The sequence below is a fragment of the Aspergillus sclerotioniger genome (genome assembly GCF_003184525.1).
Source record: "Aspergillus sclerotioniger CBS 115572 chromosome Unknown BO94scaffold_7, whole genome shotgun sequence".
Taxonomy (NCBI): domain Eukaryota; kingdom Fungi; phylum Ascomycota; class Eurotiomycetes; order Eurotiales; family Aspergillaceae; genus Aspergillus; species Aspergillus sclerotioniger.
The window spans coordinates 336,285-359,419 of NW_020290997.1; the positions used below are offsets into that span (position 1 = coordinate 336,285).

The window sequence follows — 23,135 nt, forward strand, 5'->3', positions numbered from 1 at the left end:
TCACCGACATGCTATAACATGGCAGCACTACAACAGGACATGACAGCGCTACGACAGGACATGGCAGCGCTATAACATAACATATCAGCGACATGACATATCATGGCGACGCCATGACGAGGGATAGAATATAAGGACACTCTTTTATATACTTAGCTAGTTCTGTTCTTCGTGCTCAATTAACTTGTCTTTAAGTAACCATATGTTTTGATAAAGCTTAGCGACAACACTCGTCCGCACTTACTTACGGATAGCTGCGCGGCACTATCTGGCCTTACTTCTCTTCTTCTGTTCAAGATCAAGTCGCCTTTAGATAGTCAATAGCCTGACTACCTTTGATTCAGTTCACAAGGTACGTATCGGAACGGGAGCTAAGCTAACAGGAACAGGGAGAAGCGATCCTAGGGTTTGACACTAGAACATATTTTAAATTACTTACTTACCTTCTCTCCAGATAGAGAAAACCATCTTTATCTATTTATAATATTCTATCAGGATAGTTAAGAACCAGCCTTAAATCCTTTATACTTAAGATTCCTAAATTACTAACATCACCATATTCTGAGTCTTTTTATTATTCATTAAGTTCTTGTATACTGCACCCTGTTTTCTCATATTTAGTTAAATAACTTGAAGAGTCTTATTTATAATATAAAGGGTAGAGCTTCTAACAGTTTTTACTGTATGATTCATGAGGGTCTCTATATAGAATATACTTTAAAATTATTTAATTATAGTTACTGTGGTAATGATTCTCTATAACATATTTTATATATCTCTACATATTCTTATACTAGAATGTCTTATGCCTAATCTCTTGATAATTGTAGTATTATATTAGTTAAGATTAGTATTCAAAGATACTAATCATACCAGATTCTTCTTTAGTATGAAAGAACTTGTTAGCCAGAAACCTCTATGTATCACTATCTTTAATCAGATAAATAATTATTAACTTATAAGTCTTTATATTCTCCTTTCTACTGAACCATACAATCTTAGTAATAAGAACGTTATTCTCTTTATTAAAGACTGCTGTAGCTCCTGCTTAGATATTACTATTTTTATCAAATATTACAGTTCTGTTAATACTGTTGACTTTGATCAGATACAGTTTGTCATGAAGCACTCAGGCTCCTGTACTGATCTTGGTTTCCGCCATTTTCTTAACCAGCTAGTGTTTAATCTTATTTTAATAAGTAATTCTGATTTGGCTAATGTTTCTTATATTTATTGTAACAGTGCGACACCACCAGTTCATGTAGTTTTTCATTATCCAGATCTTGGTCTTAACTGCTATTCTAATTAGACTTGTTGATGATCTCTTATTTTCAGTATCTGTCATCTTTAAGATATCTATCATACAATATAGCGTGTCAGTAAAGATAATCAGTATCATGTTCTATAATAAGAGAGTCTATATATTGCTCGATTAGCTGGATGGGAAAGTACGGGCAATATCTACATAGGACAGGGATTCTGAAGGATTGACTGCAATGCGCAAGAATTGGATTTTGTGAAGGATCTTTTTATGGCTGTTCTGAGCGCATGGCTCGGGGTGGGGTTGCAGTGTTGAGGGTTGATTCACCAGGATCTGTAATTCATGTTAAAACTCCGCGAGGGCAGCACCAAACTCTTCTTTGACTCTGTGGAACTCCTCCTTGTATAATTCATCTCGTTGTCTGATTTCTCTCCTGAGCTTAACAATCTCTTTCACAAGTTTGGAGATGTCTGAGTCCTCGCTCTGCCGAGGAGTCGTCCGAAGTCGCCGCGTCACGTTGGGCGACTGGCTTACCCTGGTTCTTCTTCTTTCGCTGGGAGCGCGTGTTTCTCTGCTCAGTATCGATCTCTTGCTCTTGAGCATAGTGGGCTGGTGGTCTTGTCGTGTGTTTCGGCCTCACCAATCGCGGTGGCGAGTTTCCGTGTTCGTCGCGGTCGGGCGGTTCAGGGGTTCGCGTCTCAGCCCGTCCCGACATATTTCCTCCCCACGTTCAAGAAACAGTCGCAATAATCCGTTCGAGGCTCCAATGCCTCCTACTTCCGGAGTAAAATCACCCTGTACAGTTCCGGTTTTCTATTACTGTACAAAAAAAAAAACAGTGTCTCGATCATGTACAGTCCTGCCGCCTGACTAGTGTACAGGGTCGCAATGCAATCGGTATCTACATTATATTCGAGATTTTGACATATTGGTCTCATGGTTGATGTACTTTGGTAATTATTTCGCGCCGCATAGATTGGTTGGTGGCTCGTTATTTTTGAATATATGCTTGTATAAACGGTCGCGAAAATCGGTCAAATGGGACTTTCTTGTACTCGGACACGGAAATTAAACCCACCAGCATGAATGCCTACTACGCAGCTAGCCAACTCAGCCACCCGAAATTTGCCTCGGCATAGCCACCTGCGCCACACGAAGTGTATACTCTTACCGATTCACATTTTTTCCATGGGATAAAGTCCTAAACGTAAAAGAGAGGACCTGAGGAATGAAAATAGAGAACACGGAGTAGACCTGGGAGGAGAATAAAACCGTTTCAAAGTTACTTTGCAGCCTAGAGGACCTTGCTACCCCATGAGAGGCCCCTGCGCGTGCTTGTCTTCCTGACACCACTGCGGAAGCCGAGTCCCATATCCGCCTCCAATAGGAAGATCCGAATCTCCGGATGGAGATTCGATACACGTCTTAGCACGGCAGGAGGGCCGAAATCATACCAATTTCAGACTAGCTCCAGTCCTGAACCCATACTCTGGCCATGGAAATCATGGCGAGGAGAGAATCAGCCTTACTAATCAACCGCGTGGAGGGGAACGTGCGAGTGCGGCGTAGTCAAGCTGCATGCCTAGCGTGTCCTACAGGCGGGTATACCCACGGGTATGCGTAGCCCGGAACATGGAGATGGAATCCGTACTTCTACCCTCCTTTTTATATTGTCATTGAGCGGTCCAAGTCCCTAGGGCATTAGCCCTCTCGCCAGTGTACTCTCTGCATCTAACGACCGTATATTTATTCACTCTCGCTCTTGCTACTATTTAAACTCCGTTCTCTCCCACTCTACAACTATCTACTCATCTTCCCACCTCACATCTCTACCCTAAGACACAACTATAACCCCAACATCCATGTACACGATGTCCTCACCCACCCCCAAACCCCACCCCAACCACCGCTCCAAAACCCACCGCCTCCGCCTCCACAAAGCAACCCTAACCTCCACCGCCACCCAAAAGCACCCAACCCTCACCACCCCCATCAGCAAAGACGTCCTCGACCGAATCCAAAAAGCCTTCACACGCGGCAAACACCACGCGGCCAACGAATCCGAAGCCAAAGCCGCCATCTTCGTAGCCACCAAGCTCATGCGCCTGCACAACGTCACCCACGCCGACATCCTCGCCAACGACACCTCCACCAACAAAGAGAAGTACGGCGGCAGCAGTGAAGTCTCCATCACGCACACCACGCCCCTGAAACTCGTCCGGCATGAGACCTTCGTCCCGAGACTCGCCAGCGCAATGTGTACCTTCTTCGATTGCAAGTTTTATTCGACGGAGCGACGAGTGGCCATCGTGTACACGTTCTATGGAATCGCGGAGAATACGGTGGCCGCGGCGCAGGGGTTCGAAATGGCGCATAATCAGATTTTGGAGTGGGCAGGGGCGTATAAGGGGGGGTCGCCGACGTTTGGGTATCGGTTGGGGGTGGCGGATGGGCTTGTGTCGATGGCGTATAGGGAGAAGAGGAGGGAGTTGAAGGAGGTGAGGAGGAAGGAGTTGGATGTGGTTGCTTCGAGGGAGAGGGAGAGGGAGGAGAGGTTGCCCTGGAATGAGGATCCGGAGAGTGAGGAGTGGGGGTTTCCGGTTGGGGGGGTGGATATGGATTCGGATGGGGATGGGAATGGGGATGGGGATCATGAGAAAGCTGATTTCAATGAAGACGATGAGAAAATCATTGATCTTACCGGAGATGTCGATGAGAATATCAGCAAGCTGGTGAAGACGGAGGAGCCGGAGAGGTTTAACTTCGCTGATCTGCCTAGCATGACGGTGAAGGCTGAAGCCGAAGTGTCTTCGCCTGCAGCTGTCAAGAAGGAAGAGCCAGCAGCCTCTCCATGGGCATCAGAGATGCAGTTGATCAAGTTCCGGGCTTCGTCTGTGCAGGTTGCAGAGGATTATCTCAAGGAACATAACATCAAGTTGCGGCGGGGGAAATCTCGCAAGAGAGTTGTTCAAGACAGGGACACTTATCAGCAAGGTTGGAAGGATAGTAAAGAGGTCGAGTTCCGCTGACGCTCCATGATGAGGTCAATTGATCTGTACTACATTGCATTATCTAACCTGCCATCCCTGGCAAATGGAGGGTGAGTCAGCGACTGCATCTTCCCAACGGTCGGCTTCGAAATAGCTACTGGATGACTTCCCAGATGGAGGGTTTACAAAGATTGCCATGTGGCTTCGTTAATAATACGCTCATATTGCCTATCCTATTGTTCCTATCTCCGCAGATTCCTACGCTTAAACACCCGTAGCCATCTTGGCCCATACACTAGGCCCCAAAGTTTGTGTTCGTGATCAAAGCGACTTGCACAGCAGCAAACCTACTCCTGTCAGCGTACAGTTCCCAGGATATAAGGGCCTAAAGAGTGACATGGAGTAGACGAAACTCGGACAGGAAACAACAGAGACATTAAGAGAGGCAGAGAGGCAGACATAGAGAAAGAAAAGAAGAGACAGGAAGCACTAACACTGTCGCCGTCGCAAAGATATCCACTCGCCTGGCCTTCACCATGAAGCCCATGACCAGGACGAACACGATGTTGTACGTAAAAAGCGTGGCAAATCTCGCCGCCGTATTTCTCACGAAATACAACACAATCATTGACGATGCAGGCAGAAACCCGGCGACAATCAAGCTGATCATATACGTCCGGGATCGAACTTTTCGATCGTCGTAATGGTAAGTATCAGACTCGATATCGAATCGCTTCTGGGATTGCGAAGACGCTTTTGATCAGAACCGCACTCAGAGGAAGCCGAACAGATGAAATTGCGACTGAGGTTCAGAGAAAAGGCTTTACATACTGTAGTATCCTTGTGACCGCACAACCGATGAAACAAGGGGATAAGTCGGATATACACCCACCGGGTGAAGGGATCCGCCCCGTCATGCCGATTACGCAGCGACAGCAAATTCTTTTCATTGTCCCCATTCCACTGACTGGGCGGGGAAAGCGCCATTGTGCCGCTTTCTTCACCGACAAGCCAGTTCTGCAATACGCGAAGATCGCCCGTCTCAGGGTCGCTGAACCGCAGAATCTCCGCTTGCTGGATAAGAGCAGTATCTGTGAGGGTGGGTGTCGTCAATATCGTTATGTGCTCCAGGTAGACATGCTCCACGACCCAACAAACAAACAGGCAATCCCATCACAGATGGCCAAGCAGACAAATATATAAGACGTTACAAGCATTGGGATACAATGGACAATAAGGAGTAATAGGGAGGGGGGACGTACTATATTCACTTAGTAGCTGACGCACTTCGAGGATCTTCTTCCACTGAAACGGGTATTGATCCTGCTTCATATCCCACAAGTCGAACGAATACGTTTCTTTACCTTCGGAAACGCTAACCTCATGGACGATGTCGCTAAGTTCGTTCTGTAGGCAGGAAATTTCCGCTTGAAGATAGAGTAGGGTTTTTGAATTGAGTTTGGCAAACCGACGATATATCGCGGGTCCGGGATCACAGGCCATTAGAGCGGCCAGCTTATTGTAGCCTTTGCAATCGTGGCTTGCCATCTTTTCTCTGCGAAAGGAACTGAGTGAGAGACTTGTTATTCCGATAACAATGATTTGGTAGAAGGAAAGGAGTAAGGGCGAGGGGGAAAGGGACATGTTTGAATGAGATGGCCTTGACCGCTGGTTCCAGTCCCATGCGCCACTGCAAAAGACGTTTTGTTTGAGGCTACACAGAAAATTTGAGGGCGTTGTCCTGATAGGGAAGCGTTGCGCTGACGAAGTCGATTATTGGGAGAAAGGTCCACGGCGTCCTCCTACCTAGATCCGGAGATTTGAATGTAGGGCCGGGACCTTTATCCTTGAGGAGGTCAAACGGCTCGGTATGATAGGTACAAGTGTGCTCTAAATCAATCCTTGATGGTGCTAGAAAAGGAGAACAGCATCACGTCAGATCTCTAACGGAACAGCCTTCTCAAATGCTTACAGTCACATCGTTGGTCACTCTTTGGTGGCTGAGCGTACAAACGTCTCGCACTGGAGAGTGTGCAACCGAAAGTCCAAAGAGGCGAGTGATGCGTCGCTGTCTAGAAAGGTCGAGGGTGATCTGGACTATACGGTGACGATATTTGGGCACAAATGAGAGGGTTTTGAGTACTAGCGCAGAACCAGAGGGGCAAGGGCCAGGAGGCCAATCACACCACGACCCGCAGAACACGTTTGGTTATCGGTATGCCTGTGTACTGAACATCGCAACCCGACATTTGGACGTCATATGATACTGTAACATTCGGTATTCATTTTAGCTTCATATGCATGCTTCAACGGCCAAGCACCTAGAACATACCTAACAAACCTGCATGAGGAAAGACACACCTGAACGTCGAAACAACCCCTCTTTTGTTTCCCCAACTTCCTTTTTCGTTCTACCTCGCCCTGTATACCCTACCAGCTACAATGGTGGCCAGTTGCCTCGCGAGCCTACCATGCATTCTGCGCAGCTTCTGTCACCGTGGAGAAGGCATCTTCATGAGAAGATCAAAGTTGGCCTGTTCAACAACGTAGAACACAGTGTTGTGGAACCTCTCTCGTCCATAGAATGCCCACTCCAACTTGACCAACCCAATAGGAGTTTGCTCAGAGCCTCCATAAACTGGGACGGGGCCCTCATGATATGGTTCAATGTCTAGCCCGAGTCTGCGACGTGACGTGTCCAACATGAGATTGACATCCGTGTGGTAGGTGATCAACATGAGACAGAAATCAACCCCCCTTGTGGGTGAAGAAGCTCTAACATTGCCAATAAGGTCAAAGTGGTCGTAGTTGTCGCGGATTTGAGGCCACAGCGATCGGTCTGGCTGACCGAGAATGGAGCGCAGGTCTTTTAACCATTGGTATTGTGTCTCGGGGGACATAAGCTTATCACGTCGGGTCGCATGTACGCCCTTGACAGCATCGTTCTGCTCGTGGTCCTAGAAGGCCAGCAACTAGTCAGTTCTGAGGCTATAATAGTCTGGGGGCATAGTATCGATCCTGACCGGTCTTTTCCGTAAAAGTCGCCAACAGCAGGTGAATGTTCGACTTCCTTGTGCGAAAGAATCGGCTGACATGTCGAGACGCGAGAAAAAACATGCTCGGCTAGTTGGGGAATGGGGACGATGGGGTCTGCGCGGACAGGCTTGCCTGGGCACAATCGGTGCAGGAAGATCGTGCTTATATACTTACATAATTATGGCTCTGCTGTACGTTTGGGCCATCACTGATGGGCTCAGACACATGGCCAGCATCGTAAAAGTTCCCTCGGCCTGAACGCGGCTTAGAGGATGAAAGCTTGTGAGACATACCCCGCAACATCTTTCGACGGTGATTTGGAGTGCTCAAAACCAAAGGATTTATGGAAAGGGTATGACAGTGAACGATCTGATCAGCTTCAACGATGTACAGTCTGGGTAGTGGACTAGAGGCCTTTATATAGGGGCATATGTGTTCTAAACTATCGTATCCAAATAGGATTTCTCCTAGATACGAAATACTACTGAATCTACGAGGTGTAGGCATCCCCCGAATTGACGGCATCTCCTATAATCGTGATGTGGACAATGGAAAGTGCCATGTGTCAGCACTGCCGCAGGAAGCGTCAGAGGGGAAAGCCTTAGGGGTATTGCTTAGAATCATTACAATCCCCCAATAGCGTCTGGCTACTAAACCATACAGGAACACTACTAGTACTATACAGCGTTGCATTCCAACCTGACGTAATGAGGCAGTGCCGTGCGGGGTACGTAGTTCATTAGCTACAATTGGTGCAGCAGATGGTGTGGCGCAGCTCAGGCAAGCTCCCTATCGTGAGGCTACTTACCCACCCCTTTATCTCTTTCGCCCTGTAAGCTATGACTGAGTGAAGAACCAAGCCAGCGTCGTCTAGTGCTTCCCGAAAATATCCCACTGCAATGGTTAATCACAATCCCATTGACATAAGGACGGAGGTTATCTCTTCTACCTCTCTTCACGCGTAAGGCACCCAGTTATTTGCCTCGAGGTGGGATTACTCTCAAGGCGGTAAGACACTGCCAGTCCTATATGATGCTATTCCTACATAGGCATGCGGGAAGGTTCTCACCTCTACAGCTGCGGGGAAGTCAGCGATGGCATTCGATATCCGCCTTTCCATCCTGAGCTTATGATAAACCACGATGGTAGACTAAGTACTGTATATCCGACTGTACAGTGATCGGGAACTCAGGGTAGACCCCCGCCAACCAAACCTACCACAGAGTATTATCCCAGGAACCATAAATCAAATTGCGTCATAGGAACTCTCGCAAGAGTTGTCCGAGACTGAGACCCTTATCAGCAGAGTCAGAGGGATATTAAAAACGTGGAGCTTTGTGGCAAGTGTGGGAAGTTTATCGAATACGGCCAGTTCGGTTCATTCGCTATCTAGAATCTATCGTGTCTGCAGGCTGACATGCCAGTTCCGCAATGACATGCTTTTGCTAATTTCTTTCACTTTCCACCCTCCAACCCTTCATTTACACGGTCAGATGCATGATTACCTGCTCCGCAGTAAAGCTAAACATGTCAGTAAGGAGTTCAACAGCATAGCCAAGAGAGAGAACTTACGCCGTAGCAATGACAAACATCTCCACGCAACTCGCCTTCAACATCCACGTCATCGACATGACAAATATCATGTTATAGACAAGCAGAACAGCTTCTTTCCCCATCGCATCTCTCAGATGAAAGAAAAAGGATACCGACGATCCAGCCAGAGATCCCCACATAATCAATCCAAGGAGAAACGTCCACCATTCGATGGTCTTGTCATCGTAGAAGTAGGCCCCAGTTTGGGCGTCTTGCCGATTCTGCGACACGAATGAGCTCATTATATCACGAGGGTAAGAAACAAGACGCAATAAGAAAGGAAGAACATACAGTATCCTTCACTCCCCACCTCTCATGATACCACGGGATACCTTTGGTAAACACCCACCGGGTCAAAGCATCCTTTCCCTCATGGCGATTGAACAGCGCCAACAGATCGGTTTCGTTCTCTCCGCCCCACTGACAGGGGGGAGAAATACCAATCGTGTTCACTGTTTCACGATTCATCCATTCTTTGAATATCTCAAAATCGGATGGTTCAGGGTCCCTGAGCCGGAGGAGTTGTGCTTGTTGTAGGAGGGCATCGTCTGTTTTTATATTCAGTATGATTGTACATTCTCCATATATCCAATGTGTGGAGAAACGTATGGATCATAGTAGTGGAGTAAATAGAAAACATTTGTACATGCAACATACATGGAATGAGGGATAGGAGGAAATGCAGAGAAACGTACTATACTCTTTCAACAGCTTGCGCGCTTCAAGAACTTTCTTCCATTGCAAGCACTGTTCATCATTTTTCAAATCCCACAATGAAAACGGATATTCTTTCTTTTCAGGGATCTTGCCATCTTCCTCGATCAGAACGTCAAGGTCAGCTTGAACATAGGAGAGCTCAGCTTGAAGATAGAGGAGGTTTTTTGCGTTGAGCTTGGCAAACCGTCGATAGATAGCCATGCCGGGATCGCGGGCCATTAGAACGGCCAGCTTGTCGTAGCCTTGAGGCTGGGTGGACGCCATTTTACTTTTGTTATGGGGTAAGCGATAGAATGGTAGGATGAAGGTAGTATAATGGATCGAAGGAGGAAGGAGGCAGGGGAGGGATTTTATAGTTATACGGCCCTAGTGCTTAGATTTGGACGATGATATTGGTTTCGACTCTTGCATACAGTCACAAAGGATTTCTGGTGATATACCCAAGGCAGCGGAGTGTTCCGCGGGATATCTAGTGATGAAAGGAAATCACCACTGAGGCTTTCAATCCAATTATGACGATTGTCTTGTCCTCGAATGCCTTTCAACGTATATACGGAGATGATCACGTAGCTCAGGAATATGCCTGTCTAGGTTCCAGTGCAACTGGATAGCCGGGATGCAATCAAGTCGGATAATTAATTGGACTTCCTTTTTGAAGTCTTAGGCTAACATATCTGGCTACTTTCCAACACGAGACGACTCCTGTCATTAAATTTCAGTCCCTTCTCTGTCAGCCCTAACTTTAATCCAGCTTGAGCTCTGGCAAAGGCTCAGAAGACATGAGATAGCAGTAACTAGGATAACTACAACATACTAGTGAGACACCCCGCATCAGCTCACTACATCCGCAACCTTACAGTTAAGACAGGGGTCCTGAACCTACTCAAGGAGGTCCCGCCAATCACTAATAATGAATAAGCAAAAATATCGGGGAAGATGGTGAATATAGGAAAGACAATAAATATACATTCGTAGAGCCTACGGCACCACAGGCCATAATATATACAGCTACAAGAAGGATCTAGAGCAACTCAATCACGGCCAGACAGAGTCTGAAAAAGAATAACACCACGCAGGAACCGATAAAAAGAGGATCAAACAAAACTAGATACTGCTTCAGAAGGAGCTAAGCGAAGAAACAACAAGATATGATATACTTTTTAATACATCACACAAGATCCGGCTTTTGAACACAACATCTTAACAATGATATCATAATAATAACGGCCCGGATAAAGATAGGTGGTGAGTCTATGAATTCTACTACTACGACTACGACTACTAGCCCTTACTAAAACTGCCGGGTTAGATCTCAGTCAACGTGTTTCTTTATTGATGCCTAGATATTGGCTGTTTTGACAATAGTAACCACAAATTTCATTGATTGCTAAGACTTGCTCCGAAAAGATGACGGATGACGGTAAATTCAATCACGATCCTGAACGAAGAGAGATACATATGAACGTCAAATCAAGATCAACCCCCTAGCCCGTTCACCAAACTCATTCGCAGATTTCCTCCCGCCCTATATCCTCGATATTCAAAGTCTCCTCGCGAGCCTTCTAACCAATTGATGAAGCCTCGCTTAGTGCTGAGGAAGGCATCTTGAGGAGAAGATCATATTCAATCCCTTCAACAATATAGAACGTTTCCTGGTAGAGCTTTTTTCCTGTATTAAATCCCCACTCAAGCTCGGCAACTCCGATAGGGGTACAATCTCCATATCCCAATACTGGGATGAGTGGATCCTGACACAGTTTTTTATCCAGCTTTAGATCGCGGTATACCCTAGCCGACATCATATTCACAGTTGTATGAAAGCTTACCAGCATGCGATAAAAGTGTATGTCCTTTTTAGCTGCAACGGTGCTAACATTGTAAGTGAGATTAAAGGAACCATATTTATCGTTGATATCAGGCCGCATGGATGGATCACGCGCGGTAAAGAGTGAGCGCAGCTCTTCTAACCATTCTGGCTGTGTCATGGAAAAGTTCTTGTCAGCTGAGTCTGTCGCGTAGATTTCTTCGATGGTGAGTATCCACTTACTGCATTCCCTTGTCTCCTCAAGCAGTCTCTTCTACGGAAAAAGGGATGGTCTATCATATCATAATTCCGGATCGTTGGCCAACCGATTATGACATCGCACCACCCCTCCTCTCTGATCACATAAAAATCAGTTTGGTAGGCGAGGTTCTTCCCCTTGAAGGCCCACAAAACGCCTCGGGCTATACCAACTGTGTTGATAATGCAATCATCCCCTTTCGCTAGATGTGGCTGAAGAACATCTGAAGTTTTCTCTAACTCCAGACCTAGCGTTTCGAAGATGTCAAATGGCATGATGTTGACCTCAGTCCACGTGCTTAAATCCATCCTCGCTGGTTTTTGGCTCGCATTGGGGGCAATAAAAAACCCGTCCCTCCTGAATAACTCATCGGGTTCTTTCTGAGATTCGAATGGTGTAACACGGTATATAGCCATCGTGGTTGATCTGAATGAAGAAGCGCAATGAACGTGGATCGAGAAAAATGAAAGCCCTTATATAGACCTTCAGATGATCTAATACAGTGGGGGTTGAGATAGTTATCCTTCCTATTGCTCTCGTATTCTCTTATTAGATTTGATAAAACATTAAACTAAATCCGGAGTTTTCCTGACCCCCCTTGTATGATATCATTACATAGTGCTTGTGAGAAGACCACAAAGTGAATAAAAACGGCAAGTCGCATATACATCCTAGTATACTTACGTTTCATACCATTATTCCTTATGTCACCCAACTAACCACCATCCTTTACTCCGTATAGGAGATGCAAACTTGAGCAATATGCCGACGATTCGGAAAATGCGTATATCTGTCGGATCTGGTGAGAAAGGTCAATGCGAATTAGTCTATGAGAAGTATCACATGTAAACCAACTCGCAGGAGGCGTGAAGGAAGAAAGCGTTAAGTTAATGTAAGAGTTCCATGATATTAGCTTTTGTTGGGATCCCCGATAGGCTCCCACGCCGGTAGGCAACGTAGCGTCACGTGACACTCCTCCCTACACCACTAGTTAGTCCATATAGATGGCCTACGAGGTCCCTAGCTAGATCATCATCCATCTAATTCTACACGGTTGAATCGCCTTAGTAGCCACTCCAACAGCTTTCAATGTGGATAACATCGGAGGAAATGCAGGACTTGTTAATCATCAAGAATGAAAAGAGATGGGAGTATGAAACGGCCCTCTAATTACGTATACACAGAAATATCTACATAAGGATGAGCCACAACAGATCGTATGTATGTCCTGTGACAGACAGAGGGAAGAATCATGTTAGGATCCAATCTTAGTGCACTTTACAATATGGTCCTACCATTGATGCAATCGAGTTGCCAACTCAGTCATCCGGCAAAAGACTAGAATTCTAAACGCAGTAACTTAGAACGTCCATCACTTATGGGCTTACTTAGGAAGTACCAATGCAGGTAGTGATGTGAGGTGATCGATCTTCACAAATCAAGATGAAGAAAATGCTATGATTCCTCATACTTCCATCTTCAATAACTGCCAGTGACATTCTACTCATTGATATTTTCCGTTTTCCTTGCTGCCACTAGACATCAAGCATCTCCACACATTCCTTCACATTTACTTACGACTAAAAGGGAAAAGAGCAGAAGAGTATTTTGAGGAACTAAATGGATTCCAAGCTTCGTCCACTGTCCCATGGTCTCTAATCTCGAAAATCGCCTGATGCAATCCTGCAAATCTCGCATGAGCCCACAGGAATATAAATAAACATAACCACCAGATCTCCATAATAAAGCATCAACTGCTAAGATCCCTGGCCTTCTAATAGTTCCCGGGATGCTTATTGTGAAAGAACCCAGAGCATGACAGGGTTATCGTCTCGTACCCACCGGCTTCAACCACATAAAATTCAGTCCTGTACACCTGGAAGTTTGGGCAAATTTCCATGGCATCTCGGACTACCATAACGGTATCCTGATCCAAAAATCAGGAGACGGTGGTTTATGATATCCCGATTACCGATAACTACATCGAACGGATGTTCCCCGCTGACCACATAAAAGTCCGACACATAATCGGTAATTTCATCTTTCATGGCCCAACAAACACTTCGGGCTATACCAACTGGTTTGATAGATTCGCCGTTCCCTGCTGACTGTAATGGCACCAGAATATCTGCAGTTGGCTCTTTCTCCAGCCCTAGTTTCTCAAAGACATCCAGTCGCATGATGTTGGCCTTGGTCCCAGTGCTCAAACTTATCACGGCTTTTATCTGGTCATTATTGGAGGTATATAAATGCCCATGGAACGTGAAGAGGCTATTGTCAAAATCCTCGTCAGGGTAAGTGCTGAAGTATGGAAGAAAGTACGCAGCCATGGTGGATGCTATTGATGGTGAGGTACGATGAACGTAAGTAGAAGAATTACAAGAGGAATAACGCTCTTATATAGGCGTACTAATTACATAATGCAAGATGTGCTTGGACTTTTGCGATAGAATTCTTCCGGATAGTTCTTTTATCCTCAAGTGATATCAGATGAAATCTTGATATCTAATTTGAAGAATCCCGGGCTTCCATTATATGATATCATAACATACTACTTGCAACAAAGCCACAATGCATTGAATCTTGTCTCGTTCGCTGAGTACACAAAACGACAATCACAAGATGAATGAACACCGGCAAGTCGCGTATATGTCCCAGTATGCTTACGCCTCATACAAAACTAACCAGCCTGACTCCTGTATATGAGGTGCAGATCACACAGATCTAGGAAGTCTCCGAGCTGTCGGCATATTACACAGGTTTGGCAAGAAATGCCGATGCGAATTAGACGATATAATATAGGCCAACAGCCAATGTCACGTGCCCGTCCATCACGCTTCTCTGGCCTCGCAGGATATCTCCTACTCGATCGGGGACTTCCGACACTTCCTGCAATAAGTTACCTTGACAGTGTTGGGCGGCTGGTTTCGCCTTTCAGCGGTGATAGAAGAGGGGCGCGACAGCCACGCCACAACAAAGATACCTGAACAAACAACTCTATCCCGGAACAATTCTCGGAAGCAATCATTGTCATGATAATTCCTTGGCGTTAAATAACGACTTGCTATAAAGTACAGGACCGCCAAGCTTAACAGATTTACTTTTGTTTGCTGCTTCGGAATTCTGCTAAGCGGTAGGCAATTGTGCATATTCCAGTACAGGGCTTACATGCAATCCGGAAAACAAGCCTCTAGTCGCAAATAACAGATTATGCTCATTGGAGAATTATGAAGCTTGTGCATTATGGTGATTCAAGAAGGAAATAAAAGGAGTCTAAGCGAAGACATGAACCGTTTTCAATGAGCAAATGGTTTCAACTTCGGGTCCAAAGGAGCCACATCCGCCACAAAGTCTGTCCACAGGCGTTCAAGAAAGTCATTCCCTGCAGGTTGATTCAGAAACGGCGGTCCCCTTGAATGAAAAAAAGGAATTAGCAATAAGCGCTTTTCGACACGGACAAGAAAGCTCGCTAGCTACTTACGGATCAATCTTGTTGCTTTGCATGAATTTACCATGACTCTCACGTCCACTGACGGCCGTTGCATAGATAGCTGTCCAACCCGCATGCTTCAAAGGCCGGGATGACGTCCCACGGTAGACGTACATAATTATTTTCAGCCAGCGGGGAATCCCCCGATCGAAACCTGTCGTTTCGACGAGACCAGGACAGAAGTTGTTGACGATGACTTCGGAGTCCGAAACAATCCTGGCTAGACGGCGGATGAAAGCGTTCACAACAAGTTTGCTATCGGAATAGCGCTGGAGGCCATGGTAGATCTTCGTGTCGTCATAGTGGCTTAGAACATTTTCATTGTCTGCGAGGGGGGCTTTGGTCAATGTATGGTGATACTGAGTTCCGGAGCCGACAAATGTCACCCGTGATGGACTTTTGCGCTTCACTGCTGTGGCTTGCAGGAGTGGGAGCAGCTCCAGGACTATTAGGAAATGGGTATAGCAGTTGACTGTAGGAATTAAATTAGGATAAACTCATTAAGGAGATTGGAGGAGGAACTCCAAGGGCATGGCATGATTGTCAAATGTTTGGTAAAATACAACCACATACCTTGCATCACCTGCTCATGGCCGTTTTTGCTTTCCTGATAGCTCATTATATTCATACCACCATTGCACAAGAGCACATCCAGGTCAGGGACCTCTCTTTTAACTTGATCACATAGTGCCAATCCCGAGTGGTAGTCGTCGAGGTCTAGGTGGAACATCTCAATGCGGGCTGACGGGTTAGCTGCAACTACCTCGGGATCCTGACAAAGTGCAGCGACGGCATGCTGGCCCTTGGACTTGTCCCTAGCAGTGATGATGACACGGGAGGCTTTGAGTGTCAGCATCTGGCGAGCGGTCTCGAATCCAATTCCGGTATTTGCACCAGTGATAAGGCATGTCTTGCCCTCCAGGCTTGTTCTCGGCGGATTTGGTGGAATGACTGGCTGACCCATAATCGGAGGATAGAAAAGAAAGATAACCCCAAAGAAAAGAAGACTAGGACGTGGCGAGTATGTTGTGGAAATGACTACTGGTTAGTTGGATGAAGGGCATCCCGAGGATACTTATACCTTTCCGCCCAGAACATGGGCACAGCCCACCCATTGTGGATTTATCAGAGGGAAAATCAAGGAAGCGATCCAAAGATTGAGAATCCACGTTTTGCATTCTCTGCAAGCTCTCTGATACTGCATCATGGCCGAAGGATCGCGCTAGCAGGGGTCGGGGACACTAGCAAGGATCGCATGCGCTAGCAGGGGTCGGATGCACTAGCAGGGGTCGGACGCGCTAACCGAGCAGGGTCGGCCAGGGGGCCGGGATGACAAGTGACTCTTCCTGCCCTCCGTCTCATCTCCCCCACCACCACTCAACGTCCTATTTCAATGGATCTTCAATCTGCCAATACTGTCGCTGGCGCTCTGCAGGCCGCCGTCGCCTGTTCCTCCTGTAGATCACGCAAGCAGAAATGTGATAAAGCGTGGCCCACTTGCTCGCGTTGTCAGCGGTGCGTATGCTGAGCTCCCATCCCTTTCAAACTATGGTAACATATTAAACAGACTACTGCTGAAATGCCATTATTCAGCACCGATTCCATCCCCTCCCTTATCAGATTCGATGAATACGAGTCCTGGTGGATCGCCAACACTGCCTAATGATCCCGAGCGAGCACTCGCCCAGGAATTCCGCCTCCTCCCCGAGGGAAACTCATTCCATCTGGCCCAATTAACAAACCTGATTGATAAGCATAAGCAGCAGCTATTGGAAATGGCGGAGAAGTTCCTATCTTCTTGTCAAAGGTGGGTGGCAATCGTCCACAAGGCCACCTTCCGAGAGCGCTGCAGTAATCTACAGGTGCATGGTTCTCGTGATTTCCTTCTTCTGTTAGTCGCCATGGGCATGATCACGCGGCCTCTGATGAGTGGCAACGAGCCTGACTCTCTACGCGAGTCTATGTATGAAGTCCTAAAGCGACTGTTTTGGGATAAGGACACTGTCGCCCGCCCGTCGGTTGCTTTAATTCAAGCAGGGCTACTTCTATCAGTCTACGAGTACGGACACGGGCTGCTCAATGCTTCTTACGTGACCAGCAGTGTCTGCTCTAGCATGGCACAGGTCAGTGGATTCTGTGATGCTCCACAAGCCCCTCCTCTTCCGCGCCTAGGCACCCTAGCGTCCCAAGATGAAATGCTGCACACCTGGTGGGGCATTATCATCCACGAGCGGTTGGTATTCTCTCTAATAAGCGGCTCATAATGTACTGTTAAGATCTGTCTAGAATGATTAGCCTGACAGGCCGCCTTCCTATCCGGCATCTGCGTACCCGGGATCCCGGGGCCATGGAAAATGCGTCACTCGAAGCGGAGCTCCACACAATCATGCCAAAGCTTGCTATTGATAGCCACTATCCGGCATTTTATCTGCAGGCAAAAGCTGCTATCTGGTTGGACCGAGTTCTTGAAATTGTCCAAAGCCCTGTTGTGGCATCCGAAGAAGGCCTCTCACACTTTCAGGCTGTGGACCGGGGTCTAGTCCAATTTTTGAGAATTCTGGTTCAGTTAGGCATGGGAACGTGCTGCGAGGCGATTGCTATCGCGCTGAAGTGAGTTTATCTATCTACCGGTAATACGAAGCCTATTAATGCATCGCACGCTCATTATTCTCAAATAAACCCTTAAATATTCACGCCACTAATCACCTTCATCTAGTGCTTTCTTCTGCCTCCATCACTGGCGCCTTGACCCTCGTACCCCTTCGGCTTTCACTGAGCAGCAAAAAGATGAATCGTCTCAGGCAATCAGAACTGTCCTCACTATTCTCGCAGACATAGCCTCTGATCAGGTCTATTCGAGCGAGTCCATGAAGGAGCTGAACGATGGCATGGTTGAGGCTTTCCCGTATACTATTACCATGATCTACCAGCTTCTACTTGAACTGCGGGATCATTTTCCTCCTTCGGATTACCGGAGTTCAGCCGAGTCATCGCCCCAATCACTCTACGCTCTGCAGGATAAGATAAATATGATGAAGTATATCTTAGTAAAGCAAACTGTGCGATGGGAAATCTCACGTGCGTATATTCCTCGCGTTCTAATCCTTGCAGCTCTGTGTTCTGGAACACACCAACTAAGTGTAACTCCACTGACGTACTTTGTACTTAGGTCAATATGTTGACAATCTGAACAACATGTCGGGGGCTACCTTGCATATGACGGGTAAATAGGAGCCGGAATATAGTTTGATCTCAATACTCTGTCCTACTATCGATACATAAGCTCACCTGGCGACCTTGTTATGTGGTAGCACATGTCCCCTGTCTAATTTATCTATCATATGTTTACCTATTTCGTACATGTTTGTACGATCGAGTTCTAGTCCCCCCTTCACAAACCTCCGCGATATACGCCATCTTCGATATTTTGTGTCGGCGAAGTTATCATTCTTTATCGGAGGCACATATATCCGATGGACTGATATAGGCAACCCATTCCGTTTAACCCATAGTAAAACTAGCTAACGTAACCAGTACGTATTATTTGGGACCAAATACACCGTAATATATTTCCAAGCCCTAACAAATTATGTACCTCAGGTGAACAATCACAACACAAATATACATGACCAAGCGTACTCAACATTTAGTGCGATACCCATCAATAAGAACACGAAGTGGCTCAGATCGCCACTGCGCGATTCTAACTTCAAACGATTCACCTTCAATAGAGAGTAGATCGTAAGCCACATCTGGTCGAAGCCGGGGAAAAGGAATCTCGTGTTGAATGTCAATTTCGTCGTCATCGCTCTCACTGGAATCGTCGGTATCAGACTCGCTGTAGTCAGAGTCCGATGGTTGTATTGCTAGACTTTCGAACTTGGATGTTAAATCGATGTCCATTTCATCGCTGGAGTCCTCACATTCATCATATTTGTCGTCTTCTTGAGAATCATCCATCGCATCGGACTCGTCGTCTCCATGAGAATCTTCTTCCTCGGAGTCTTCCTCTTCGGAGCCTTGATTGGGTTCCTCTTCTCCTTCTCCTTCATCCTCTTCCTCCTCCTCTTCCTCTTCCTCTTCCTCTTCCTCTTCCTCTTCCTCTTCCTCTTCCTCTTCCTCTTCCTCTTCCTCTTCCTCTTCCTCTTCCTCTTCCTCTTCCTCTTCCTCTTCCTCTTCCTCTTCCTCTTCCTCTTCCTCTTCCTCTTCTTCTTCTTCTTCTTCTCCTTCTTCTTCTTCTCCTTCTTCTTCTTCTCCTTCTTCTCCACCAGAGTCCTCCATTACATCCGAGTCGTCGCTTGCATCAGAGTCACCAGTCTCCATGGATTTATCACTCTCACTTGTGTCATCCCCCTCACTGGAGCAGTCTGAAATATGATCACCACCTCCGGATCCAGACTCGGACTCCTGGTTTAGTGAAATATCTTGGACTACTGGCATCGCATCAAAGTCCATAGAACGCCCTTTCTTAGAATAACGAGTCCTGATATCATGAACTTCTTTCATGAACCTCTCCCGCCTTTTCCAATTTTTGTAGCCCGGACGGTCTGTATTGAATACGAAACTTTTGTTTCTGTACAGAATGTCTCTGTTTAGAAGATCCAAGAAGCGCTTCCTAGCTGGACACCTCTTCTCTGATTCAAAGACAGGATCAATCAAGTGCAGCGTCTGGACCTTGTTTTCTGTACACCAATTTAGTAGGAAACCGTAACCCTCCCCCGAGATTTTAAAATTCCCTAGGACTAATCTCTTCAGCTTTGAGAATGGGGCCTTAAAGATCTCCCTGTCGACAAAAGCCTCCTTATATACCCGTAGCTCGAGAGTCTGAAGATCTTCGGTGTAGAAGGCATGATACCACTTGGACCATGTTCCAGCATCAAGGGATAGGGATAGATGTCTGAGCGATCGAAGATGCTCCGAGAGACCCGCTTTCATCAGGGCAGAACACACAGGTGGTGAGAAGGCAATCCCTGGGAATGGTTCAATCGAGGGCTTTTCGTCCGTTCGATCGCAAGAGATGTGGGGTGCATCGACAGTGTATGACAGAAGGTTGATGTTCGCGCGACGGCAAGCTGTCAGCAGTAAGATTTGAGCGCGATCATGTCTATCGTGAATATTACTGAAAGCTTCCCCCCGGCAATCTATGTCCTCCGGACTATGAAGAAGTTGTGTAATATAATGGTAAATCTCGTCATCGTCCGAGTTCATTAGTGGCCGAACAGCTTCATTCCACTCCGGGGCTTTCCTCCAAGAGCGAGCCCGTGGGTTCCAGTGGCGCATAGCAGGAGATTCGACTGAGCAGATATATGGTCGCGTCGGATGTAGATGGTTGATTTGAGACTCATCCACCAAGTGGCCAAACAGTGCCGGTGCAGGACTTGTGTTGTCGCTATCCATGGTGATCCATCGAGACATAAGGCTTGTGAGGGTCGCATGTTTTATTCCTGTCAATTGGGGCAGTGCCCATGTCAGAACTCTGAAATCTCTACCGATCCAGCTTAGCCAATACAAGTCATCATCGATACCATAGAATATTGAGACATCCCAGATGAGCTCCCGCACACATGCCGCAATCCGAGGATGTTGGGAGATCCTCGCGAAAACTTTGAGGTCCTCTCGTTGTGCGGACATGTATACACGGCTGAAGAGATGCGAAAGAGGTGAAACGACCAGGTCATTGAGGCATTTGCATGTCAGACGGACGTTCTTCAGAGAATGACGAGGAAGGTTGTTAAAGATAAACCGTGCCACCTCTGGACGCCAGAAAATGGATGGGATTCCGCTTTTTGCGGATCGGACAGGTATCTGCATGCTTTCAGACATGGCGCCTCACGACAGAAATTCTTGGCTGTCAATTGATCAGAGTATGGGTTGCAGATGCTCCGCCTCACCGTTGATCAGATGAAATGTGTATATGCACGGGGCAAGTTCTACCTGATGTTAATCCGCAAGACTCGTAACAAGATTGCATCAATCTTGAGAGAAAAATGCAGGCCGGAATTAAAAAAGTATCCACATGTAGATGATAAGGGCCGTTTTATAGACATCCTGGGATCGTCCCCACAAAGCTTGAACTTTTACAGCAGGCATCTTCCGCCAATGATGATGTTTGTCTCTGATGGTGTGAAAGAAGGTTTGACAAAGAATTGGCACATCAACAAAGGGTATGAGTGAATGACCTGCCTGAGGAAACGGATTATAATCTTGATTTCTCGGACATTGAACGGATTCTCAACGGATGTCAATCCCTTGGATGTGCAGTTGACTTATGTCCCAATTTATTTTCATTCTACCACTAGGCGCCAGGTGTCAGCTTGTATCAGAAGGGCATGGTGTCTTAGAAGTGTATACTCCTGTCCACCTATTTGAAGCTCTCCTTTGTCTCTTTGTTCATTGTTCTGGCGGACAGTAATTGTCTTCATTGTGTCGTGGATCGCTAGGACTTTAGTCTTACCCTATGCTCTAATCTTTGTCTTTCCTATATAATAGAATGCTTTGTCTTTATAGGAGTTGGTCTTATTGCTAGGAACATACCTCAGCTTCGGCAATTCACATTATAGTATCGACAGGCTCCATCAAGCCCTGCGCTGGGTAGTTGTCAAGTTCTGTGAGCAGAATTTGTTTCAGACAAGGAATAAAACACATCTATGTGGGACTACGGTTTGGCGCTTGTGGTATAAAATCTCATATGATCGTAAGGGGGTCATGATGCCTCAGTTTCAGGCAGCCACGGATTGGGCGGTGAGAATTCTGCTACATGCAAGATTGTGTCTTTTTTAAAATAGCAGGCGGAGGCAGAAAAACCAGATTTTCTTGTAGACAGTAACCAAATAGGCAGGCGGTATACACGTCAAACTCCGCTAGTCCCCATTTGGCAATGTCGAGCAATCCCAATGGTGGCCCGAGGCATCAGCAACTGCGTTCGGCGATTTTTGACATTCTCGCGGCATTTTGCGGGATATTTGTCATCAATCATCGTATGACCCGATTTCAAGGCTCTTCCTCTTCTCCTCAAGTTTCCGCGCCTACTCAATCAATCAATCTCAAGGTTAAGAACACCCCTGCACTGCTCTCATATCAACATGACGTCTTCCCGCTCTCTCCAGGCCTCGGCCTTGACATTTACCACCCTCGCCATTGGACATACGGTATGTGCTGTCTGCACCACGAAACAAGATAATCTCCGACATCGCGTTCATTTGATACCCACTCCTACCTTCTTTCAAACGTTCATTGCATCGTACTGACCAATTAGCTTGGGGGGAGACAATGGACCGCTGAGCCAGTCTTCGGCACCATTGCGGGCTCGAAACCATGGGCCTGTGGTATTGTTGGCTGGTACCAGGTATTCCACCCAGCACCTGAACATGAAACAGAACTGACAATGTCTTCAGGGAAGTGCCTTTTTCTTGGCGACAGGTATGTATCTTTCTTCTCTCGCTCCATCCAATTCTAAAACAACGATAGGCCTCCTTCATTATCAGTGGTCCCATAACCCCCGGGCCCTGCAAGATCCAACTAACAAGGCCATCGCCATCATCGTCAATGCGCTGATGTGGGCAAGCTCCGCTTGGTATTTCCGCACGGGTATCAAGGAGAATGGCTGGGTGGTGGGATTCGGCGCTGCGCTGCAGGCGTGGGCGGTGGTGAGGGCCTGGGCTAAGTATTAGTGGGCTTCCGATATTCTCGGAGATCCGAATTACATCCATGGCACTTATCATAGTGTAGTTACTCAAACATATTATTTTAATATAGTATGTCAGCTCTACAGTATTCGAACCAATGATGTATCATTACCTACGGAGTTCCCCTCCGCAGAAAATGTCAGTCTCCAGGACTCAGCAGGCATCGTACCAGGCAACCACCAGTCAACCACCAGTCTTTATTACGGAGATTTATTCTTCAACATGCTTTTTGTCCCCTTCTCTCCGGTTATTCCCTCATCTACCGCTTACAATGAATCTAAAATCGTGGAGAGTTAAGTT

The 23,135-nt window shown here is 46.6% G+C and overlaps 10 protein-coding genes across 10 annotated transcripts; 3 read left to right on the top strand and 7 right to left on the bottom strand.

The window, feature by feature from the left end:
• Positions 1 to 3,132: 3,132 nt before the first annotated feature.
• BO94DRAFT_544106 (DUF2786 domain-containing protein) lies at positions 3,133 to 4,290 on the top strand (the record flags this gene model as incomplete). The annotated part of the gene is made up of 1 exon (XM_025613165.1): positions 3,133 to 4,290. The coding sequence occupies one exon, from the start codon at positions 3,133 to 3,135 to the stop codon at positions 4,288 to 4,290; it is 1,158 nt and encodes a 385-aa protein (XP_025469818.1).
• Positions 4,291 to 4,546: 256 nt separating this feature from the next.
• On the bottom strand, positions 4,547 to 5,799 carry BO94DRAFT_622255 (uncharacterized protein; the record flags this gene model as incomplete). Its single annotated transcript, XM_025617060.1, has 4 exons — positions 4,547 to 4,598; positions 4,746 to 4,987; positions 5,083 to 5,342; positions 5,514 to 5,799. The coding sequence occupies 4 exons, from the start codon at positions 5,797 to 5,799 to the stop codon at positions 4,547 to 4,549; spliced, it is 840 nt and encodes a 279-aa protein (XP_025469819.1).
• Positions 5,800 to 6,743: 944 nt separating this feature from the next.
• BO94DRAFT_583303 (uncharacterized protein) lies at positions 6,744 to 7,346 on the bottom strand (the record flags this gene model as incomplete). The annotated part of the gene is made up of 2 exons (XM_025615549.1): positions 6,744 to 7,208; positions 7,275 to 7,346. The coding sequence occupies 2 exons, from the start codon at positions 7,344 to 7,346 to the stop codon at positions 6,744 to 6,746; spliced, it is 537 nt and encodes a 178-aa protein (XP_025469820.1).
• A 1,422-nt stretch (positions 7,347 to 8,768) lies between these two features.
• Positions 8,769 to 9,861, bottom strand: BO94DRAFT_583304 (uncharacterized protein; the record flags this gene model as incomplete). Its single annotated transcript, XM_025615550.1, has 4 exons — positions 8,769 to 8,808; positions 8,860 to 9,101; positions 9,172 to 9,428; positions 9,576 to 9,861. 4 exons carry the CDS (start codon positions 9,859 to 9,861, stop codon positions 8,769 to 8,771), a joined length of 825 nt encoding a protein of 274 aa, XP_025469821.1.
• A 1,298-nt stretch (positions 9,862 to 11,159) lies between these two features.
• On the bottom strand, positions 11,160 to 12,076 carry BO94DRAFT_544110 (uncharacterized protein; the record flags this gene model as incomplete). Its single annotated transcript, XM_025613166.1, has 2 exons — positions 11,160 to 11,573; positions 11,645 to 12,076. The coding sequence occupies 2 exons, from the start codon at positions 12,074 to 12,076 to the stop codon at positions 11,160 to 11,162; spliced, it is 846 nt and encodes a 281-aa protein (XP_025469822.1).
• Positions 12,077 to 13,522: 1,446 nt separating this feature from the next.
• Positions 13,523 to 13,990, bottom strand: BO94DRAFT_615833 (retropepsin-like aspartic protease; the record flags this gene model as incomplete). The annotated part of the gene is made up of 1 exon (XM_025616774.1): positions 13,523 to 13,990. One exon carries the CDS (start codon positions 13,988 to 13,990, stop codon positions 13,523 to 13,525), a length of 468 nt encoding a protein of 155 aa, XP_025469823.1.
• Positions 13,991 to 14,855: 865 nt separating this feature from the next.
• On the bottom strand, positions 14,856 to 16,136 carry BO94DRAFT_615840 (putative carbonyl reductase). Its single transcript, XM_025616775.1, has 3 exons — positions 15,724 to 16,136; positions 15,142 to 15,622; positions 14,856 to 15,071 (listed from the first exon to the last, which is right to left on the bottom strand). The coding sequence occupies exons 1-3, from the start codon at positions 16,112 to 16,114 to the stop codon at positions 14,957 to 14,959; spliced, it is 987 nt and encodes a 328-aa protein (XP_025469824.1). The 5' UTR covers positions 16,115 to 16,136; the 3' UTR covers positions 14,856 to 14,956.
• A 1,152-nt stretch (positions 16,137 to 17,288) lies between these two features.
• Positions 17,289 to 18,332, top strand: BO94DRAFT_511988 (uncharacterized protein; the record flags this gene model as incomplete). Its single annotated transcript, XM_025609789.1, has 2 exons — positions 17,289 to 17,760; positions 17,867 to 18,332. Exons 1-2 carry the CDS (start codon positions 17,438 to 17,440, stop codon positions 18,330 to 18,332), a joined length of 789 nt encoding a protein of 262 aa, XP_025469825.1. The 5' UTR covers positions 17,289 to 17,437.
• A 397-nt stretch (positions 18,333 to 18,729) lies between these two features.
• On the bottom strand, positions 18,730 to 21,053 carry BO94DRAFT_622257 (uncharacterized protein). The gene has a single exon (XM_025617061.1). It carries the CDS (start codon positions 20,971 to 20,973, stop codon positions 18,790 to 18,792), a length of 2,184 nt encoding a protein of 727 aa, XP_025469826.1. The 5' UTR covers positions 20,974 to 21,053; the 3' UTR covers positions 18,730 to 18,789.
• Positions 21,054 to 22,164: 1,111 nt separating this feature from the next.
• BO94DRAFT_532851 (uncharacterized protein) lies at positions 22,165 to 22,919 on the top strand. Its single transcript, XM_025611208.1, has 4 exons — positions 22,165 to 22,298; positions 22,406 to 22,495; positions 22,545 to 22,569; positions 22,618 to 22,919. The coding sequence occupies exons 1-4, from the start codon at positions 22,233 to 22,235 to the stop codon at positions 22,818 to 22,820; spliced, it is 384 nt and encodes a 127-aa protein (XP_025469827.1). The 5' UTR covers positions 22,165 to 22,232; the 3' UTR covers positions 22,821 to 22,919.
• The last annotated feature ends 216 nt before the right edge of the window (positions 22,920 to 23,135 follow it).